At 43.3% G+C, this 22,830-nt stretch overlaps 1 protein-coding gene across 3 annotated transcripts in view; it reads left to right on the forward strand.

The window, feature by feature from the left end:
• Nucleotides 1-21,768, forward strand: part of SEMA6A (semaphorin 6A) — a 131,220-nt gene extending 109,452 nt beyond the window's left edge. For all 3 annotated transcript variants that reach the window (XM_070793290.1, XM_019964669.2, XM_019964668.2), the window contains one exon: nt 17,478-21,768. In XM_070793290.1, the coding sequence (XP_070649391.1) occupies nt 17,478-18,682 (1,205 nt within the window). In that variant the 3' untranslated portion in view covers nt 18,683-21,768. The remainder of the gene's footprint in view (nt 1-17,477) is intronic.
• Nucleotides 21,769-22,830: the final 1,062 nt, after the last annotated feature.

The following is a 22,830-nucleotide window of genomic DNA, read 5'->3' on the forward strand; positions in this document are numbered from 1 at the left end:
CTTGTTGCTTTTCTTTAAAATTGCCTGATATCTTTCAAGCCCTAGATTCATTAGGAAAAAACACAGCCAGCTGCCCTGTTTTATCTCTGGCTCCCTAGATGTCTGGAGCCTCTACTAGCCAGCCCTTTAATCACCAAGCTGATAAATTAGAAGCAGCCCTGGCTACTTCTTTCTTGGTTTTGCCACATTTAAAAATATATATTATTTACTCATCCTATAACTATTGAGGTGGTAATGGGTAGTTACAAAGAGGCTCTAACTACCTATGAATAAGAAAGAAAATCCAGTTTATTTTTAGATTTGGCTTGTCTCCCCTCACCACCCCACCCCCCCTTCCCACAGCAAAAGAAATGAGAGCTTTCTTTTCTAGGTTAAGCAATAGTGAGAAGTAATAGCCACTCTTGTGCCTCGTTTCTGACCCAAAGTAACAGTCCTCTAAAACCTTATTTCCAAGAAGACTGCAAGATAGGTGAGGGGAGTAGCCATGGACAGCTCTGCCAAGAGAGCTGTGGAGCATAAATGTCCAGTGGACACATGGACCACTGCCCCAAGGACACAGGAATAAACCAGATTAGAAGGAAATCTCCTTCAGAGTTTATTTTCTAGAGTTCTCATGAGCTCTCAGCAAGCTGATGAAATAGTCGATATGTAGAAAAATGTTCCCATTGGATTGGAAGTGCCAGAGCTGTAGTATGCATATATATTTTGGGAAATCTTTGAAACAAGTTATTATCACATTATTATATTTAGTCAAGAAGATGTGCTCAATTCAGACCAGGAAAAGATGTAGAAACAGAATTTAAATTAGAGATCAAATGAATAATTTAAACTAAAATGTACAGCAAATGCTGAATATATTTTAATCAATGTACAAGCTGTTTTGTAAGCAATTTTTAGTCTGGGAAATAATATTCCAGTAAGATTCAGAAGGTCTATAAAGGATGCTGAGTATACTGTCCACACTTTCTAACAATCCTGAATGGAACTGCATAAACCATAGAGTTTATCAACAATCCTCTTTATAGCCAATTCTTTATTCCTCAAGTACATCATCGCCTCCAAGGAGGACAGGTCACATCTTACAAGAGATGATTTAAATGACTCAGAGACATCATGGCCTTCAATACCCAATCATATGGTGGAAAGTTAACACCCGTGTCATTTCTCCTTCTATCTTCTTAGTTATGTCAACACAAAAGTCTGTTTGGTGCTTTAACAACTCCAGAAACTCACTACTATCCTTTTGAGAAGAAAGAACAGGCTTTAGATAGCTTTGCCATGCAGCTGAAGCTAGCTGGAACTCACTCTGTTTTACTTTCAGTTAATTTGATTTGGGGGCTTCCCAGGGGGCTCAGTGGTAAAGAATCCACCTGCCAAGGCAGGAGACACAGGAGACTCAAGTTCAATCTTAGGTCAGGGAGATCCCCTGGAGTGGGAGCTGGCAACCCACTCCAGTATTCTTGCCTGGAGAATCCCATGGATGGAAGAGCCTGGTGAGCTATAGTCCATGGGGTCAAAAAGAGTCAGACACAACTTAGGGACTGAGCATGCAATTTTATTTCTGTGGTTACCTTCTAGTTATGAAAAGTGACACTTTTTTAATGATATAAACTTTCCACCTGAAACAAATTTTAAAGGCAATGTAAATAAAATACTAAGTAAATGCTGATGTAGGAAGTAGAGGGATACAGGAATACTAAAAGTAAATAACACTGTATGTGAGACTCCTTGATTTGCAGCACTATTAGCTGATGACTAAACTGTGGGTCGGAGAAGGCAATGGCAAGCCACTCCAGTACTGTTGCCTAGAAAATCCCGGGGATGGGGTCGCACAGAGTCGGACATGACCGAAGCGACAGCAGCAGCAGCAGCAAACTGTGGGTAACTCTGGCCTGGAGCAATTAACAGAGTACAGCGAGGATGAAATTACCACCAAAACTGTGCTTCTGGCATTTGGAAGAACAAGATTGAATGAGGGTGCTACCTTCTACTGGCTGGGCCCTGACCACTTCAATTATACAGTCTAGCGCTCTTCTGATTTCTCTTCCAACTACAGAGCTTTGTGATTAGAGATGAGAAGTTTGGTCAAGTAGGAATCGAGAGCACGATGGATTTCGACTAAAAAGAAATTAGTCATCCTAGGCTTGTTAAGCATCTGGCGAGATGCTTTCCAGACCAGCAGTGAGCATCCAAGTATAGACAACAGCTCGTTACTTCCCTAATGCGGCCCAGGGACAGTTTACCTCTAGCACTTACACTTTTCCAAGATCTGTAAGGACTCTTGTGCTACAGCGCATCCCGTTGGCCTGGCAATAACCTTTACTTGACCTTTTCTTTGCCTTTTCTCTCTTTCAAACTTTACCTACTGTGAGTCCCAAACCCTAGAGTCAGAGTTTCCTCATGAACAGACTAAGAAACCCCATTTTCAGAGAGCATGTTTGGTAACAGAGTCTAGCCCAATTGCTTCTGCATTTAACAATCTGTAATGCTTAAAATGCCAACAAAGGTCCATATAGTCAAAGCTGTGGTTTTCAGGTAATCATGTAATGTACACATGTGAGAGTTGGATCATAAAGAAGGCTAAGTGCCACGAAGACCCTTGAGAGTCCCTTGGACAGCAAGGAAATCAAACCATTCAGTCCTAAAGGAAATCAACACAGAATGTTCACTGGAAGGCCTGATGCTAAAGCTGAGGCTCCAATACTTTGGCCACCTGATGTAAAGAGCCAACTCATTGGAAAAGACCTTGATGCTGGGAAAGACTGAAGGCAAAAGGAGAAGGGGCAGCAGAGGACGAGACGGTTAGATAGGATCGCCGACTCAATGGACAAGAATCTGAGGAAACTCCAGGACACAGTGGAGGACAGAGGAGTCCATGGGGTGGCAAAGAGTCAGACATGACTTAGTGACTGAACAACAATGCTTAAAATCTAATGGATGAAGGTTTTAAAACATCTTATTTCTCCCAGTGAGGAAAGAGATCTCTTGGCTCCTAGCAAGTCATATGCAGGTGATCATATATACACAGAAAATTATTGCTGATGAAGGTAATAAAGGCAGAAAAATAAGCATCTTTTCCTGACTCGTAAACTTGGACTGCATTTTTTTCTGCCATTTCTTCAGTAACATTAACATAACAAAAATGTTTTCTGAGGAGTCGTCAAGCAAAATTTATTACTGGCTCCACTGCACAGTATTGGATGCCAATAAGGAGTTAGAGGCTAAACTAGAGACAGACAGAGTTCCTGTCCAAGAAATATCAAACCGCCAGACAGATGAAGCACACACAGACACAAAAATGCACCAAAAAGTCTTTACGACCACTATTATCCTTGTTCACAAGGCAAAGTGGTGCACAGCAGATTTAGAAAAAGGTATTAGACAACTGAAGACAACTTGGCTGAACACATCAAGGACACAGGACTTGGAAACACTTTCCCAGCCCCTTTTCTTTAGTCGTCCCCCTCAGTACCAGTATTATAGCAGTCATACACCACTTGCCAGGGAGGATGAGGGAAAGGAGGTGTCTTTGGTACAGAGCTCATATTTAAAATTTTTGTGGAAATGCTGGCAAAGTTGGGCTCTTTTTGAACACTCTGAGCTTTATTTAAAAAAAAAAAAAGCTCGACAGTAATTTTCATAGTTTTTATTAATAAAACCTATAGTACCACAGCCATTTTTAAATGTGATAGAACAGGACAGTCTTGGAAGCAAAAGGGGTTAAGAGGGGTTCTGTTTGACGGGGAGGGAGCTGCCAGTGGGGAGACAAAGGGCTGCAACTTCCTCTTAACAATCAACAGCTAACCTAGCCAGGTGGGAGCATGCCTGGTGAGGGTCAAGGAGATGGGGGACTGGTGGCTGTTTTCCCCACAATGCTTTTGAGTAAGACTTCACTTATTTCTGGTTTTGAGAGGGAGAGGAAAGGCATCCTTCAAAATTCATAAGAAATTTGGCATCTACGTTGTTGCTGATAAAGAAAAATACAGTTCATGAAATGCAGTCCATTCGTATAGTTTTAAATTTGTAAATTGTGCTATACCTGCCCCTTAAAGATTTATTATCATTGTTATTATGCTCTGTTAAACTATTTTAATCTCCAAAAGTTTAGAGTGAGTCTGAAGAATAGTCATGGGTAACCAATAGATGTACATCAGCTGAGGGTGGAAGAGTAGGGTTAAATTAAATACAGAGTACCCAGTTAAATGTGAATTTGACAAACCATGAATAATTTCTTAGTATAAGTGTGCCCCACCTGTTTCATGGGACATGCTTACACTAAAACATTATTACTTACCTGAAGTTGAAATTTAACCAAGAGTTCTGCATATTGATTTGCGACCTTGGCAATTCTATTGAAGAGGCTGCTGATAATTTATTCAGTAAGTATATAAGATTTAATCTCTAGTCTACATCTGCCCTTTAACTCTTAGGAAATTTATAGTAACCTACATAAGAGCAATTAAAGTTAACAACTTCATTCTGGGAAAAAATATTTTCATTATATCTAATTCCAAAAGTTGTATGTGTGTTTGGATATTAGGGTAATTGAAAAAGTTATCACTAAAAGTAAGCTTTCAAGGGTCACTTTTAAGTGAAGAAGACTCAGAAATCAAATTGTTCCTAAACAAAGGCAAGATTAAAACCACTGTTTCTAATTTTAATTTAACCTCAGGTTTTTTATCAACTATTATGTAACTATATGGGTTTTTTTTTCTATAATTATTTGGATGCCTTTTTTTTTTCATTTCTCATTTACATGACTTTGAAGGAGATGAACTAGAATCCAGAAAGCACTAGAAAATAATAGTAAATTTCACAGTTAATTTAACAGAAAATGTAATAATGGTGACACTAACCCTAGTCGCAAAGAAAGGCATGCATTTCAGTCACTCAGTCGTGAGCGGCTTTTTTGCAGCCCTCTGTCCATAGGATTCTCCAGGCAAGAATACTAGAGTGGGTTGCCATTTCCTCCTTCAGGGGATTTTTCCAACCCAGGGACTGAACCCAAGTCCCTTGCAGGTCTTGCGCTGGCAGGCAGAGTCTTTACCTCTGAGCCACCTGGGAGGCCCCAGAGATGTAGTAAGTTAACTACACTTTAGTAACATTAACCCTAGCTTGGTTGTAAAGAACCTGCCTGCAATGCAGGAGACCCAAGTTCAATTCCTGGATCGGGAAAATCTCCTGGAGAAGGAAATGGCTATCCACTCCAGTACTCTTGCCTGGAGAATCCATGGACAGAGGAGCCTGGCGGGCTACAGTCCATGGAGCCACAAGAGTCAGCGACTCTTAGCGACTAAACCACAAACCCTAGTATCAAAGAAAGGGAAAACAGCAACTTTCCTTCATTTCTTTCTTCATGCATTCAAAACATTCAGCAAACATGTGTGCTATATGGGAGCCTTCTGCTGAGTGCTATAGTACAGGCTGATCTGATTCATGGAGGCTATACACAAGGAGCCTGCAGGTTAGCAGGGGGTACCCACAGGTGGCCTCTTGGCTAGCAGTGGGGCATGGCAAAGGCTGAGAGTTCAGAGAAGCACATAAAGGGTCAGAAAGGGAACTGAGATTGAAATGCTAGTCTGCAACCTTAAAAGTCATGCTCAGGGGTTTTGGCTTTACCTGTAGGCAGTGGGTGGGAGGGAGGGAAATACAGAGATCAAAGAGACTGACAGATGATAGATAAATAATAAATTGATTATTCAGTCCTATAGATTGTTAATTACACATACACAATATGTTTGGAAAATAGAATTTTGCATCAGTTTTGAATCTATAGTGTTTTTCTGTATATCACTGGCATTTTCTACAGCTGTTTCATGCCAAACTAAGACCTCTGTGCTGGTAAAGCTGAGCCCCAGACTCCACCTTCTGTGTCAGTGGGTAGAACATTGGGGTGCAGGGCACACGCCAGACTTCATCCAGAACAGATTTTGAAATGGCGGGGGAGGGCAGGGGGAGACTGAGAAAGAAATGATAATATAATTCAGGGTGCCACCATTTGGGGCTTCCCAGGTGGCACTAGTGGTAAAGAACCCACCTGCCAATGCTAACTTTTACTAAATTAATATTTCTTTGTCACCTGCCAGAAAAGGAATCTATTGGTAGTCTCTGACATTTCTTTGAGGCACCAAGGAAAATGATCTATTGTGAGCCAGCCAGGCACTGGGCTCTCTACTGGACGACCTGGAAGGTTCCCTGCGAGCATGGGTGTTTGGGGGTGGGGCAGCAGGATACCCACGTGGTCAGCTGTAATTGTTCTTTCAGCCGCACAGGCAGAGATGTAGATTTGACCTAATTAATTTTGTATCCTCCTGACAACTAGCTAAATTTATCTGGGGTCTTGATGAGATTATTGTGGAAAGGGTAGAAGGAAAAGAAGTTAAATGTCAGCCACGTAGAAAGCTGTTTCGTCTCCCTGCCTGCCTGAAAGTGCACACCAATATTTGAATTTTCTTTTCTAGAAATACCAATTGAACCTTTTATCTTCACTTAACATCATTTTCTCAAAAAAAAAAAAAAAGGACTCAAATTATGATTAGAGAGACTTTTTTATTTTAAAATCAGCAACTTAAATCTTGGGGTGTTAAAAAAAAAAATCAGTTCACCTCTAAAAGTGCTACTTACTTTAATCTGTAGCTACTTTTTTAAGCCACATCACCCTTGACATGAATTCATTTGCCTCACCCTTTTCTTTCAATCTTTTTCCCCCTTTCTCTCCTATCTTTTGCACAAAAACACACACAAGTGACAAAGTTTTCTGACAGCTTAATGGAACTTTCAAGGACTACAGGGACTAGGTTAGGCATGATCGTATTAACTGAACATCTGGTGTAGTTAAAAATGTGCTCTTTAATTGGCTCAACTGCACTGTGCTCAGCTAAAATTTGTTTTGTCCTCACAATCAAATTGGGAAGAGTCAGTGTGTATTTTGGAGCACGTATATTAATGGGAAAATAATACTAGCTTTGTCTCAGAACTCTTTCTGATAGCCTCGTTTCTTGGAGTTAAAAAAAAAAATGCTTGTTATATACAGGTTTGACTTTGCAAACCTCACTGCTCCACAGACAAAGTAGTCTAGCAAGGGCAAAATGGTGGAAACAGGGAAATTTCTTGAGGATAGCCTCTCTTTTCTTGACATTATACATGAGAATGGCCTCAAAAGCTGCAAGAGTTGCTCAGAATACATAATTCATGCCATTGCTATAGAAGGAAAGAGGATGGAAGCGCTGTATCCACTCGGGGGTTGCAGGGAGACACAGGCTATGCAAGTCATAATAGGTAAAGTCCTGCCAAGCGTGTGACTGTGCTGCAGGCCTGAGCAGACCCACAAGAACCCCATCAGACACCAGTCTCCCAGCACTTCAGTCACAGAAAGACTCTAGAGTCAACCACTGAAACACAGCTGGGTAAATTCACATATATTGGGTACAGAGAACACGGGCTCTTCACAGGTGTCAGAAAGCTAATTACGGGTGGTATGAAGGTTTGTCATCCTTAATTAGTATTTCTTAAGCTCTTGTAAGTCTACAGTTGGGTGTTATCTTTGTAAAGAGATTCCTTTTTAATGTGACAATAGGAATTTCCCACTGCAATTATTTTTAAAATTTGTGTTTTTAAAAAAGATGCACTCTTTTTCAAATATGTATCTGCAATTAGATTTCTTCACTGAAGGCAGGCGCAGCCATTAGGAACTGTATAGAGATAATGGAAGTTCAGTACAATCACCACAGACAGCGCTCATTAGGAGAGAAAATGATGTCAAGAAATTTACAGGGCAGCACACTGCGTTACGCCTAACCTTTTGGACATATTAGAGCCTGTCATTTCCAGCCCTACAGCCTCTTGTTATTCATAAATAATAGATAACACTGGACACAATCATCTGACATTTGTTAAGGTAATAAATATACCCTAAGTGCTGACGGGTCTTGCACTCCATGATTTAAAAGCACACAGCAGAAATTTAATGTAACTTAAAATGTCTTATATAATTCTATGGGTTTGCAGATTCAGTTCACCTCAGCAGATGTGTAACCACCGAGCTCTGCTGAGTGCACGTTGTAAAGCAGGACCTTCATTTGAGGAACAGAACATGAGCTCAGGTCCCCTACTTCTATCCAGAAAAGAAAGGAAAAGAATCTTCCTGGGTTTTTTATTCTCTTGTCTGATCGTGGCGAGGTAAGGGGAAAGATCCCCTGAACCAGATGTCCCTTGATGGCTGTGCATTGTTTGAGGAGATGTCAAGGTGACATGGGATGCAAGCTTTAAGGGAGGATGCTCTACGCAACTATTTGGTAGTGAGCTCCTACCAAGCTTCTCTTTCCTCTGTCCCCGAGACCCAGTCCTGACTGGGCTCTCTAGGACCATCCACTAACTGAAGGCCCCTGGGACAGAGATGGGGAGCATGAGAAATTCCTGCGACTTTATAGTGGGGCAAATAAAGAGACAGTGGGCATTTTGCCAGCAGCTTCTGGCTCCAGCAGAAGGGTTGATTCTGTTACAGAAGTAGTGGTACAGCATTTTAGGCCATACGTCAAGCTTTTGTCAGGTACCAAGGGGAAGTGTTAGGGATGTATTGTTCTCACCAATAAAATCACATCAATTTTGTATCCTTTGTCAGAATATGGCAACTGCAAGAAAATGTCATACACAAGACCCACTAAAGATTCATACTTTCGTGAACATCAAGGAAGATTGCATTATTATTTTTTTTATTTTACAAATAATTTAGCAAGTCTGGCTACACATTGCCTCAGTGCTGTCTGGGGTTGGATTTCAAAGTGAAACACTTTGATGTTGTTCTCTGGAATATTATTCCTATCATTTAGGGCAGTGCCTCTCAAGCTTTAGCGAATGTATGAATCATCTGGAGGCCTTGTTAAAACACAGATTTCTGAACCCAATCTCCAGAGATTCTGATTCAAAAGTTCTAGTAGGACCCAAGGATTTGTATTTCCAACAGGTTACTAATACGGAGTCACCCTAATTTAGGACACTTTTCAAATTGTATGGGCTATCTTATTTAAGGTCTCTCTCCAAGATTCTGTTATATTTTTAAATCCTTATTTCTCCATTCTTGGTTAACACACTTGAACCCAAAGTGTTGCATCAAAACAGTTTATCTGGGACCACACAGAAAGCAGGTAACTTGTCAGTTGGAAACACTCACCTTACATTATTAATTGAGCATTAAATGTGTCCTGCACAGTGCTAAATGCTTTACATGAATTCGTTTATTCAATCTATTTAATCTATCCACAACACCCATCTCAGAGTCAATACTACTGGGGCTTAGAGAGATTGAGTGACTTGCCCAGGAACACAACTAGTTAGTTATAGATTCAAGACTGATACCCAGGTCTTTATGATCTCAAGATTTACATTCTTAACCAATAATACCCAAAATCATCTATAACCCAGATTCCATGAACTATATTCCCAGTAAGTTTAAGTTTTAAGAGTATTCAAACAAACCTGTCTCCTTAACAGTAAGTTTAAGAGTATTTAAACAAACCTGTTTCCTCAAATTTGTTTTATCTTTGCATTGCAGAGAAAAAATATCAGAGTGCTGCAAAAAATTCCAAAGAATGACCCAAATTCCACAATTTTATAAGACGATCTACTTCCTTATTTTGTAGCCTTGATGTCTCTTAAGAGAGCAAAGAAAGATGGAACCGGGAAGCTGGAAAACAGAAATGCTTTGTCTGGTTTCCAAAACTTTAGATGTTGGGTTTCTAGTCTTCCAAGAAAGAAAACCTCAAATAGAAGGAAAGTAAACCATGCAAATTCTGCTTAAAACTTGGCCAATCTGAAATAGTCATTACCTTTACAAAGACAGTGAGAGTCTCAGCACATGGAACCACAGGTCAACATTCCAAAGCATGGCTTTTAAAAATGATCTGATCATGACCCCCATTCTAGACCTCATCTCTGCTCTGGGTGCAGTCCTCCCAGGGGCAGGGCCGAGTCTAAAATAGTGGGGCCGAGGAGGAGGAGCCAACCAAGCACTCCCACTGGCACGGAGGGGAAAATGAAGCTTTATGCTCATCCTCCCTTTTCCTCCTGCGATGGCATCGCCACAACAAATAATGCATCAGTTTCAGAGGTGATAGGACTGGAAGTGGATTCATCCGCAGACGACCACAGGCAGCATCATTTCAATATGGGAGTTTTAAAATAGCCTCTGAACGGAGGATATTAAACAGCCAGGAAGCTGTCTCTACTGTGGCGTGGTCAGTCATTAACTTGATACCTCTGGAAGACAGACCATGGCCTCTTCCAGTACCTAATCTTTGGCCTGCCAGGGGGGAAAAAAACGATTTGAAAATAAAATAAAAAGGGAAAGTTTGAGTTGTAAACTCTGAGCCCATTTCCATGGCTGCTGGTGGTTCCATTTATTCCTAAGCCATCTGGTTCGCATTATGCCGTGTAAGACTAGGAGAAGGCTGCTTCCTGCCGAGATAACCACAGAGAGCTCCCCCTGCACTTTCCGTGTGGTCATCTCCATGGGCCGGGGTGTGGCTCTGAGAATAAATTATCTGCAGTTAGGTTTTTCCCCTATTTGTTTTTTTCTCTCTTTGCAGGGATTACAGCGGGTCCTCTGTGGTTAGCGGCCGCGATGCTTGGCCCGTGACTCGTTCATTCATTCATGCTGCCTTGCAGGACTCTGAGGCTGGCATTTTGGTGCACTTAAGATTTTCAAACAAGAAAAATTGGGTTGTTGGATTCCATTCACCCAAGTTGTTATGAGGATTTCAAGGAAATTACAGGCTTGTCTTACTATAAAGCAGAAGCAAGAGTCTATTTTTAGGGGATCCCACTCCGGAGCTTTTCTTGGTATTTTGCCATCTTTCTTAGCTCTCAGGCCCAACACGAGCCCTGCTCTGGCTCAGTGGTGGAAGAAATGTCCATCCTCCTTTTTGCCTCTGCATATTTCTCTAAAGGACACAGAGAGGCTTTGTTGTCTTTGTGGTCAGCGGGTCCGCTTCACACAGATGCCTATTAATCACTTCACTGTGGAGACAGACACATCCATCATATCGCAGCAGCTCCGAAACAGGCAGTCCAGTGAACAGGGGTGAGAGGGGAAAGTGTGCACTTAACCATTTCAAGGTTCTGATAGTAGAAGGTCTCATGTACTTAGCAAGGTAACTGGAGTGGGGATGGGTAAGGCTTTTCCTTTGGTACTTAGTTTAACAGGTGCGAGAGTAAATTTATTTCTCTTTGTTTGGCTTCATTTCTTTGATAGGACAGGTAACATCTCCCAGCCATGTCTGTATGGTGCAGGGGATAAGTATAGTTGAAGACAGAGTCTTATTTTAATAACAGTGATAATAAATTCAAGTAGGCTGGCTGTGCTTTTGATGCAAAGGTACTGACTCTTGGAAGCCTGTAGTTTCTCAATAATGGATTCAGTGTGGAACAGAATAAGCTGAAAGTCAGTTTTCTTAGGCAAGAAGACCCTTGAAATCACAGGTAAATTAATCGGTAATTTTCCTTCCAAATGGACATGTCTTCTAAACATCTTTTTTAGACTTTCAAGGCTTTTCACAGCCTGTTTCCAAATGGGGTTCAGCTCTCACTCCTATCTTCCCCTCCAAGTACTCATTCAGGCATGCACTCATTTACTATTTATTTAACAGCTATTTACTGAGCACCTGTATGCCTGGGGGTGCAGCGGAGCAGAAAATCTCTCCTTCCTGGATCTGTCTGGAGCAATTTAGGTGTAAAAAACAGAGCATCATAAGTGATGACTTTAGGGGAGAGAGGTGCAGAGGTCCAGGAACCCTTAACAGAAGGAAGAGCTAAACTGGCTTGAGGGAATTGGAGACAGTTTCTTCAGGTCAGCTGAGACCTGGAGGAGGTCAGAAGGCTGGGAGGTGAGCAGAGGTTTTCTGGGCAGAGGGAGCAGCCTGTGTGAAAGCCCAGAAGCAATAAGAATGCAGCAGAGAGGTGGTGCCTAGAGCTAAGAGGCTAGAAGGCACCTGGACCACTGGCCATCACTGAACACAGCCTGCTCTTTCCTCCCCTCCATGCCTGGGTTCTTGTTGCTCTCTCCACTTGGGTTGACATCCCATGCACTTGAAGTCTTAGCTCAAACGCCAGCTCCTATATAAAGCCTTTGCCCATCCGTATTAGGTAGAAGCAATCATCTCATGATGCTTCTGGGCTTTGGATGTAGTTCATATGCACACACCTATCTTCTCCCGTACTGGATCACAGACTTTGTGCCTCCTTCATCTTTGTCCCCCCAAAGCCCACCAAGGGACTTTCATCCATGCTCAGTAATTGCTTGCTGAAGGCAGCCACAAGGTGCATTTGGTCAAAACCTTGTTAGTCCAGGAGAGGACAGTCAAGGCGCCAACAACATCACAATCCAGCCCTGAGTTAGGAGAGTATCTTTTCTGAGGCATGTTGTTCCCAAGCCTGACGCTGGGCATCCTGTGCAGACTAGAGGCAATGGTAGAGAATCTTCGAGCTACCAAAAACCATTATTTAAATAAGGAACTTGATGTTTGACATTTCAAAGTGCATGGACATCGTCATCATAGGAAAAATCAGAACTGTGTTGGGTTTCCTCTTATTTTGCCATTTATAACTGCTCTTATTGTGAATTACATATTGTAGGGCCTGGAGGGTGGGGTTGTTCATAATCTTTTCAGCCTCTAAAGAGCTTCACACTGCCCCTCTGAGACCTCCTTCCAGCAGCCTCTGAAAACTCTCTCAGCTCAGAAAAAAAAAAGAGTGGAGATTCTATTCTTTCTCAGTTCTGCCAATTTAAGGCATGATTTCAGAGAAATCTTTGGGCCATTGTGTGTCTAGCTTCCTGCAATAGGAAGGTGGAAAGAATAACCATTTAGCACCTCATGACTAGTGAGAAATAGCTGGTGGTTAATGAATCAATGCAAAGGGTTTCTCAGATACTCTTTTCATTACTAATGCCCCATTTTCAACTGGCGAGAGCAGAAGGCCCAGGGGTCGGTAGAGGAAGGTATTCCAACAGCCCAGGGTGGAAAAGGCATCACCCTACAAAGGCCCTTCTACTTGCCTAGGGTTTCCGCGCCACTCCTGAAGCAATGATGTTCCTCCAACCCGAACCCTGAGCCCTTTGCAAAGACGCATTGGTTTTGTATTAGCTGATTTCGCTGGAGCACTCAGTTGTTACAAATAACCCATTTACCTTTATCCTCTCTTTTGGAATTATCCCAGAACAAATATCTTTTTACTTTAAAAATAGTTTATCCTATTATTATTTTGAATACATATTGAGCACCTTTATAGATTTCTTTCATCTAATGGTTGTTAGTATGATTATATTCTGTTATATGGGGATATTCTGTGATTTCAGAAGCAAATCACTTCAAAGATGACCCACCAAGTTTAGAAGTTTATTTAAAATCTGTCTCTAAATGTGTTGCAAACCCATTTATTTAATAATTACTCAGTAAGTGCTCGACCAAGAGCCCTGGGGATGGTGAGGATTATAAACACATATAAAATATGTACCCTACCCTCAAGGAGCTGATTATAGGATTATTACCCCACTAGGAATCTAACTCGGAGAAGGCAATGGCACCCCACTCCAGTACTCTTGCCTGGAAAATCCCATGGACGGAGGAGCCTGGTGGGCTGCAGTCCATGGTGTCGCTAAGAGTCGGACATGACTGAACAACTTCACTTTCACTTTTCACTTTCATGCATTGGAGAAGGAAATGGCAACCCACTCCAGTGCTCTTGCCTGGAGAATCCCAGGGACGGGGGAGCCTGGTGGGCTGCCGTCTATGGGGTCGCACAGAGTCAGACACGACTGAAGCGACTTAGCAGCAGCAGCAGCAGCAGCAGGAGTCTAACTAGTAATATGCATGAGTCCTAAGTCATTTCAGTAATGTCAGACTCTTTGCAACCCCATGCACTATAGCCCACCAGGCTCTTCTGTCCAAGGGATTCTCTAGGCAAGAATACTGGAGTGATTGCCAAGCCCTCCTCCAGGGGATCTTCTCAACCCAGGGATCAAACCTGCGTCTCTTTACATCTCCTGCACTGGCAGGAAGGTTCTTTACCACTAGTGCCACCTGGGAAGCCCAACTATTAATATAATCACTGTGTTTTGCTCAACATTTCCCACTGTTGTTGTTTCACTTATTTCAAAATTCAGGGCCTACAGGCAATCCTGAAACAGAGGTACATGTTCCCTGATGTTGCCTCAACATATCAACCTTTTGGCAACATTTGCAAAGCCCAAGGATTGGAGCTGGGAAGAACACGTCTGCCCCTCCTCTGGGAGACCCATAGCAAATAGAATCTAATGGCAAAGCTGTGACTGTCACTCTTAAGCCCTCCGTGAGCTACTAACCCCCCATCTCTCTTTGGTGGCTTCCTCTGATCTTTAGATGTGTCCAGCAAACTGCTGTACTTAAGCTCTTTCTTAATCATTATTTCAACTGATTCTTATAACTACGCAGTAAGGCATTAAAATTAAGGGTGTTTACCCCACATTACAGATGGAAAAAACTGAGGCCCAGAGACATTGTCACTTGCTTAATGGTCACCCAGCAGTAAGTGGGAGCAAGATCTCTAGTGTTACACTACCCTCAGCCTGACTGACAGGTCTGGTGTGTTCAAGTCTTCACAATGACCATCTGTACAAAGCTGATTTAATCATTTCCACAGATGCTGCTTTGCCCTTTTCTTATGATATAATCAGAAAGCTTTAAGTTTGGAAAGCATCTTCCAAAAATAACTTTTCACGTCTTATCTTCTTGACTTTGCTTTCAAGTTAATCTCTGATCTGTTTCTAACTTTGGACATGGGGTTTCTGATTTTGCACAAGCAGAGGAGGGAAGCCACCTGTTTCAAGGTAGCTATCTCAAAGCCCAAGAAATGCAGAAAGGTTTTTAAAGACACTATTTACATAACAAAATGAGCCAAAGAAAGCTGTCTGAGACTATTTTTCTCAAAGGTCAGACCCTGCTTGATTTGTTAAACAACCAAAAACCTGAACTCAAATGTCATGCACTAAAAGAGTCTTTCCCAGTGAAAGAGCAAATGGGGTCCAAGAGACTCGGATAGTTAAGCATCTTCAGACAAGAAAGACTATTTGGGAGCTAAAAGCAAAGTTAAGAAGAAGCAATGTATATACTTTAAAATTTTGCAGTTTTCCCAATTAAACAATAAATGAAACAAATGGATTGCTCTAGCCTTCTTCTATGATCCTCTTAAACTTAGATGGTAATTTAAATTGTAAATTGACAGTCAATTGTAGATCACTACCTATCACAAGTATGAATTTATTGGGGAGCCCCCATAAATACAGTTGCCAGAAGGGGCCCAAGAAATGCCCACTGCTATGAAACAATCTACCTAATATCTGTATTGGGGGGGCCTAGCCTGTGTTACACCCCACTGACATCACCAAGTCAATAAGTGAAATTAAGCCCATTTTATTCACAGGTGTACATTTCTGTGCCATCATATGTAGGTGGTTAAAAATGATGTTTAGTAGAACACTATGCAAAACCAAAGTTGAAAGAAAATTGGTTGCTATAACAAGGAAATGCAAATTTAAGGAAGAAATTCTCATTAGCGCAGTTACTTGGTATTACAACATATTTGGATGCAAGACACCCCACTGTTTGGGGAGCTCCACAGCCTAAAAAGGTGTGAGTTTTAGCTGAATTTCCTGCTGGTTTTTTGCCTCTCAGTTTCTACCCTTTAAAAGTTCATGAAGATAAATCGTGAAATATTTGACAAGTGTCACATTTGGAAATTAGTCAGTGTCTGATCGTATTTTCCCTGGGTGAGTTTCCCCCCTTACCCTTCAACACCAAGGGCATTTGTTTAATCACAGAATCTTTGTTTCTCAAGAGATATTTGGTGTTTCTATAATATTTATTCCCCACCTGCAGTTGCAATCCTTTGTCACAGGACAGTCATTTCCACAGCAACCAACTGTGATGTCACGATTGAGGGGATGAGGACAGTACACAAAGAGAAAGAGAATGCTTTCTTCTCCAGGCTAAGTTTTCTGAGTTTTAAAACCATTGCTTCACCAATCAAAATATTGTAACAGAAAAACCCCATGACAAAGCTGCATTTCCTCAGGGTCTCGGGTGTCACACACAAAGCATTTCAACAGAAGTGTAAGGGTTGTGTGTTGTGGGTTTGGGAAAGGGTAGAGATTTTTATTTCATTTTATTCTCATTCTGTACTACTGATATCTGCCAGTAAAATACATTAAACATATTCCAGAAAGAGTTGATTTAGTTGATGAAAAATGTGTCTCCTGAGACCAGAGAAGGTACATTTTCTGTCTTACTATCATTTCCATAATAGGAACAATGTTTACATTTCCTCAGCCTATGTTAGAGCCTCTAATGTATTCATGTTCTTTCACTCTCCAGAGGCAGGAATTGAGGTATTTGAGATTTTATTTTTTCAGCTACTGCATCAAGCACTTAAGATCTGACAATTGTGATGTGTATTCTCACTTGGCTTTAAAAAATAAAAGCTTCAGTGTTTGCATTTGATTAGAGTCTCTCAGCTTGGTGGCTGATTAAGCAGGAACAGGGAAAGCCACTTTCTTCAGAAACACAGCATCTTGGTTAATGTAGTGTAAGATTATTGACAGGCAGAGTCACATAATTTTTATTAAATTGAAGAGATTAGCTCTGCTGAAGAATCTCACCGTGACAGCAAACTCTAGCTGTAATAATGAGACCTGACACTTCTCAAACCCACTACAGGACCCCAAATGGTCTCTACTTTGAAATATTCTTTCAGCTCAAGTAGAGGAAGAGCTTCATTCAAATATTCAGCTTATTTACCTAAAATTGAGTTTTTTTACATGGGTTCTTTGTTTTGGGAGAAGTGATGCAAAATCAGCATAAACATTTGTAATCTATGGGCTTTAGCTACTCTCTTTCATTATAAATGATACCCACTGTCTTTCTCCCTGTTGCTTGAAATGCTAACCTAGCTGTTCTCCAGACAGAGGCCATGGGGCCCACCAGGAAGTAAGTCATCAGCAAACTCCCTGGAAGCCTGGAGCATTGTGCCATTTGTTTATTTAACATGCATAAAAGTATTGCCTATTTCCCCAGACACAGAATACCTCACTGGCACTTTTATGATGGGGAAGATTGAAAAAAAGATGAAAAGGGAAAAAGGATTAGATTTTGGAAAGGAAAAAACCGCCATATTCCACGGACTGAACCAACTTAGAGCCCATACTTGGAAAGAGGGGAATGCACCTTTCCAAAACACAAAGAAGACAATAAGGGAAGTCAGTTTACATCCTGGGGGGTGGGGCGGAGAGGATTAATGAGTTAATGTTTGGCAAGAGGGAGCCTCAAAGACAAGTTCTGCAGAGGTGCCATTGTCACTTATTACTGTTATTAATTAACAGGGTGAATGCCAAACAAAATTAAGCCTCGGGGTCTGCTCTCATTTCTTCACACCATATGCGATGTCTTTTGCAGGAGTGATTCGGGAGAGCTATCTCAAAGGCCACGACCAGCTCGTTCCTGTCACCCTCCTGGCCATCGCGGTCATTCTGGCTTTTGTCATGGGGGCCGTGTTCTCGGGCGTCATCGTCTACTGCGTCTGCGATCACCGGCGCAAAGACGTGTCCTCCGTGCAGCGCAAGGAGAAGGAGCTCACCCACTCGCGCCGCGGCTCCATGAGCAGCGTCACCAAGCTCAGTGGCCTCTTCGGGGACACCCAGTCCAAAGACCCCAAGCCAGAGGCCATCCTCACGCCACTCATGCACAACGGCAAGCTCGCCACTCCCAGCAACACCGCCAAGATGCTCATCAAGGCCGATCAGCACCACCTGGACCTGGCCGCCCTGCCCACCCCGGAGTCCACGCCAACGCTGCAGCAGAAACGCAAGCCCAGCCGTGGCAGCCGCGAGTGGGAACGGAATCAGAACCTCATCAACGCCTGCACCAAGGACATGCCCCCCATGGGCTCCCCAGTGATCCCCACTGACCTGCCCCTGCGGGCCTCCCCCAGCCACATCCCCAGCGTGGTTGTGCTGCCCACCACGCGGCAGGGCTACCAGCACGAGTACGTGGACCAGCCCAAAATGAGCGAGGTGGCACAGATGGCTCTGGAGGACCAGGCGGCCACCCTGGAGTATAAGACCATCAAGGAACATCTCAGCAGCAAGAGTCCCAACCATGGGGTGAACCTGGTGGAGAACCTGGACAGCCTGCCCCCCAAAGTCCCCCAGCGGGAGGCCTCCCTGGGCCCTCCCGGAGCCTCCCTGTCGCAGAACGGCCTGAGCAAGCGGCTGGAGATGCGCCCCTCCTCGTCCTACGGGCTGGACTATAAGAGGAGCTACCCCACGAACTCGCTCACCAGAAGCCATCAGGCCGCCACCCTCAAAAGAAACAATACTAACTCCTCCAATTCCTCCCACCTCTCCAGGAACCAGAGCTTTGGCCGGGGAGACAACCCGCCCCCTGCCCCACAGAGGGTGGACTCCATCCAGGCGCACAGCTCGCCGCAGCCCTCAGGCCAGGCCGTGACTGTGTCGAGGCAGCCCAGCCTCAACAGCGCCTACAACTCACTGACCCGGGCAGGGCTGAAGCGCACGCCCTCGCTAAAGCCGGACGTGCCCCCCAAACCCTCCTTTGCCCCTCTTTCCACATCCATGAAGCCCAACGACGCGTGTACATAATCCCCGGGGTGGGGAGGGGGCAGGTGTCGAACCAGCAGGAAAAGGCGAGGCGCCCGCCCGCTCAGCTCGGCAAGGTTCTCCATGGCTGAGTACCCACCCGACCAAGACGGCCGCGGCGGCGCCCGGGACTCTGAGTCCCTCCCTGGGACGCAGTGGGGGCGAAGGGACTGTCGACAATTGGGCCGTGCGGTTCGGTGAAGGTTCACGACGAAGGACTCACCTCCATTCTTCTTCCTTCACTCTTCCCCCACGCCCTGCAACAGGCTGGACTCACGAAAGACTTCAATCAGCATCACAAACATGAGCCAAAAGCACACATACCCACCCCTCCACCCACGCCTACTGTGTGCGTCTGCACGCCCTCGCGCGCGCGTGCGCGCACGCGCACACACACACACACACACACACACACACACACACACACACACGTGGATAGCAACGGCAACATCGTGTCCATGACTGCACGGGGCGCTGCCCAACTGGGCTAGCGCTCCCACCTGCAAAACACATTTTTTAAAAATGAGAATTAAAAAGACAAAAAAAAAGAATTCATTGATAATTCTAACTCAGACTTTAACAATGGCAGAAGTTTACTATGCGCAGATACTGTGAAATGCCCACCAGTTACAGCTTTCTGTTATAACAGATGAATGCCATGCTGGGCAACTATGTCATAGATTTCTGCTCCTCTCTTTTAATGAAATAACGTGACCGTTAACGCAAGTAACTCTTTATTTATTGTTCACATTTTTTTTTTTCCTTAAGGAAAGGACTCTTCCACATACCATCCTCTGAACAGCTCTTCAGAAAGCCCCCTTGATAGTTAAAACTATTTAACGTGAAATCCATTAACTGGAATAATTGAGTTTCTTTATTTTTACAATAAATTCACTGAGTAAATAAGTCGGAGCTGGAATTCTGAGCTTTGTGTTTGGACTGTCTGATCTCTAGCTAAAGAAAAAACACTTAAGAGGGGAATATTTATTTAAATCTACCAGCTTAATTTTCTGGTCAGGTCCCTGGCCTATAACATGCAAAAGAATAATTTGTTTAAAAGTCCTTCCAGATCCTAACTTAAAGCAACCAGGAGAGGAACTTTGAGAATGGCACTTCATGTCCCATTGCTGCCAACATAGCTTTGTCAGGGGTTCCTACTTTCTGTGAAGGCACCAGCTTGTGAAACACCATCTCATTTTACCTTGCATGTGAGACAGCAAACAAAATCTACCACTGGTGTGAACTAATTAATATGCTGGCTGCTACCTTGCATAAATTAATGGTTTGATCACACAGGTTTTTCGTGGGGTTACATCTGTGAATAGCCTGTTTTCCACATGTAAATTTGTGCCTTACACCCTGAGTTGTGTACACTTGTAAACTGTCATTATGATAATCTTTTCCCTCTTTTGAAATAAATGCAGATATTTATTTGATCCTCCCTCCTCCCACCCCCACTGCAGTCCTCTGGAAGATTAGCATCCAGCTGAGGGAAGGAGGATGCAGTAGTGATGGTTATAGGGGAGCCGGGTGGTACCACAGCCCGATTCACACTTCCATCTAGTGGTGCCAACCCCAACCACCCTTTGGCCATTCTGCCAAGCATGGATCCCAGTGTTGTGGGTGGCAAATCCTCTTTCTTCCTCCAGAGCTCCCTGCTTCCCTTGTATTCTCAGATCATTTCAACATGATGATGTCCTCATTAGCCAGCAGAAAAGGGACTAATGTCCCAGTCCTCATTTCTGCTGTGTCCACTGCCAGGAGAACACGCTGTGTAAGGTTGGGCAGGCACCTGGGGGAAGTCTCCAAGCCATGTGCTAGGCACACACGTGCAGTGCACACAAAGAAATACCATGGAAATAGATGCAGGCAGGCTGGTCCCTGCTGTGATTAATGAGTAACTCCAAGTACAAGGCCAACCACAATGGATGCTGCAAAAACGTTGACTGGGGCAAAAGGTTTTTAGTTTTTTTTTATTTCACTATCCTTTTGTGGCTGTTGTTTGTAGGGGGAGGGGGTGGGGTGTGTGTTTTTCCCCTTGGTTTTCATTAGCTCAAGCACACACAAGGGACTTTTGTTTACTTACTCTATTGCAAAGAACTGTCAACATATTGTAAACTGTGAGCATTGTTGTTGGTTGTTATTGTTTTTTTAAACCGCTAAACAGTACACCTAGTGGCCTCTTTGTCTCGTTTTCATTTCCAGTTCAATCTCTGGGTTTAGTTTTGTCTTAAAAAGGAAACTTCTGAAAAAGACGATCGGGGATAACTTTGAATTGGCTAGTGAAGAGTGGTACCTCCATAATCAGAGTGAGACCCGGGTGTGCAGCCAGAACTCATGCACGACCTTCTTATTCCAGACACCCCTTCAGTTTTGCTCTCGTTGGGGACAGGTTTTTGTTGTTCTTGTGTTGTTATGCTTTTGTTTTGTTAATGGAATCCATATTCACATCCTGTGAACTCTGTGCCCTGAAACCATGAAACTTCGCTGCAAAGAGAGATATTGTCTCTTTCCGTCTATTTTCTTTAGAAATGGGGAACTTAGGAAGAGGATGGGTATAATCACCCTGCTGCCTTCTTCCCCAAGCTTCACTCCCACCAGAAATGAGGTGCAGCACCCACCTACTCTCTCTGGTCCCCATGTGCGGGCATCAATGCCTCAGCTGTGTTACAGAGACCCGTGTCTGCCTCCACCCCTCCCTGCCTCCCACAACCCATCACTCATGGTGTTAACCCTAAAATGCCCACAGGTATTGAGGTGGTCTTCTGCATTGAAGTATTTTTCCCGTTTTCTTTTGTTCCCCACAGCGTGTGGGGGGAGGGTCCCTAAACCTGCGTGTGCCTTTGCTCTCCACCCTTGCTAGACACTGGTAGATGCAACCAACTCAGATTTATATTTGTTGTAAAGTTGTAAAAATATTGTGATGTCACCAATTTTCCTTCCATCTCCACATCCCCTAACATCTGATTCATGACTTAATGTATGTTGTAAAAAAGTAAAAAAAAGAAGAGAAAAAAAGGGAAAAAAGACAAAAAGGCAAGGAAAAGGCTCTTTATTACTTAAAAGTAATAAAACAAGACTGTTCTGCATTCTCTTTTGTGTCCTGAATGCTTTTGTTTATCTCGTAATTTCCTCCGTTCTCGCCCCTCCCCTTTTGGGCTCGGATGCTTCTCTTTCCATCTCTATTTGGCTTCCAAAGCATAAATCACAATGTAGTTAGGCCCATTTGTTTGCAGTACCCACACCCTGCTCCCCAAATTATTGATGTGTTTTCTCTGCCTGCACCCAGCCCGGAGCAGGATTGGAGCAGAAGCCACCAGTAATTAAAAGGCAGAGCACACGTTGACTCCCTCGATTCATTTTATGCATTTTCTTTTTATGGGCTTGTTCATCATCAAACATTTATGGTAGGCTTGATAGTTTAAGAGATCAAGGCTAGGATTTTAGTACGTAAGGTCCACTAAAAATAGATCTTTGCACAGATGTGACTTCAGCCTTTTTACATATTAATAAGGTAGAGGGTGCCAGATTTTACTCCTTGTTAGCATCTATCTCTTATAAGCCAGAAGACACGGATGGAGGTATATTGCAGTACAGCACTTGGTTTTTATTTTGCAGGGTAGCATTTTGAAATGCCTAGATCAGGTTTTTTCCCCCTTGTGTAGTATTTTTAAAACAGTTATTTAAATAAGTCTTCAGCTGTAGTATTTTACTGTTGACCTTCTGAAATTATTTTTTTCAAGTGTTTTGGGTCAGTTTGAGTGTGAAAAGCTGTGGTTGGACCTCAGTTTACACCCCTCAGTGGTCTGGTCACCTTTTGCTAAGTTATTTCCAATTGTTTTACTTGAATCCCACCCACAGGGCCAAGTGCTATCAGGCGCAAAGTTGACTAGAATATAGTCTCTGCCTCCTCATTTATAAGGAGGGGTGGACATGGCCTCTAAGACTGGGAGATGGGAACAAAGTGCTGAGGGCAAGGCCCAGAGATCTGGGGCTCTGCATATGAGCTGGTCCTTATAGAATCAGTTCTCTGGACGTCTGACCCAGACGGAAGGGCTAACTTGTACAAAGGTGCCAAGGCCGCTGTGACTGCAACACAGAAAGTTTAGGGAACCTTGAGCGGGATCTGTGAAAGAGCCTGGCCAGAGCAG

This window comes from Bos indicus, chromosome 7 (genome assembly GCF_029378745.1).
Source record: "Bos indicus isolate NIAB-ARS_2022 breed Sahiwal x Tharparkar chromosome 7, NIAB-ARS_B.indTharparkar_mat_pri_1.0, whole genome shotgun sequence".
Taxonomy (NCBI): domain Eukaryota; kingdom Metazoa; phylum Chordata; class Mammalia; order Artiodactyla; family Bovidae; genus Bos; species Bos indicus.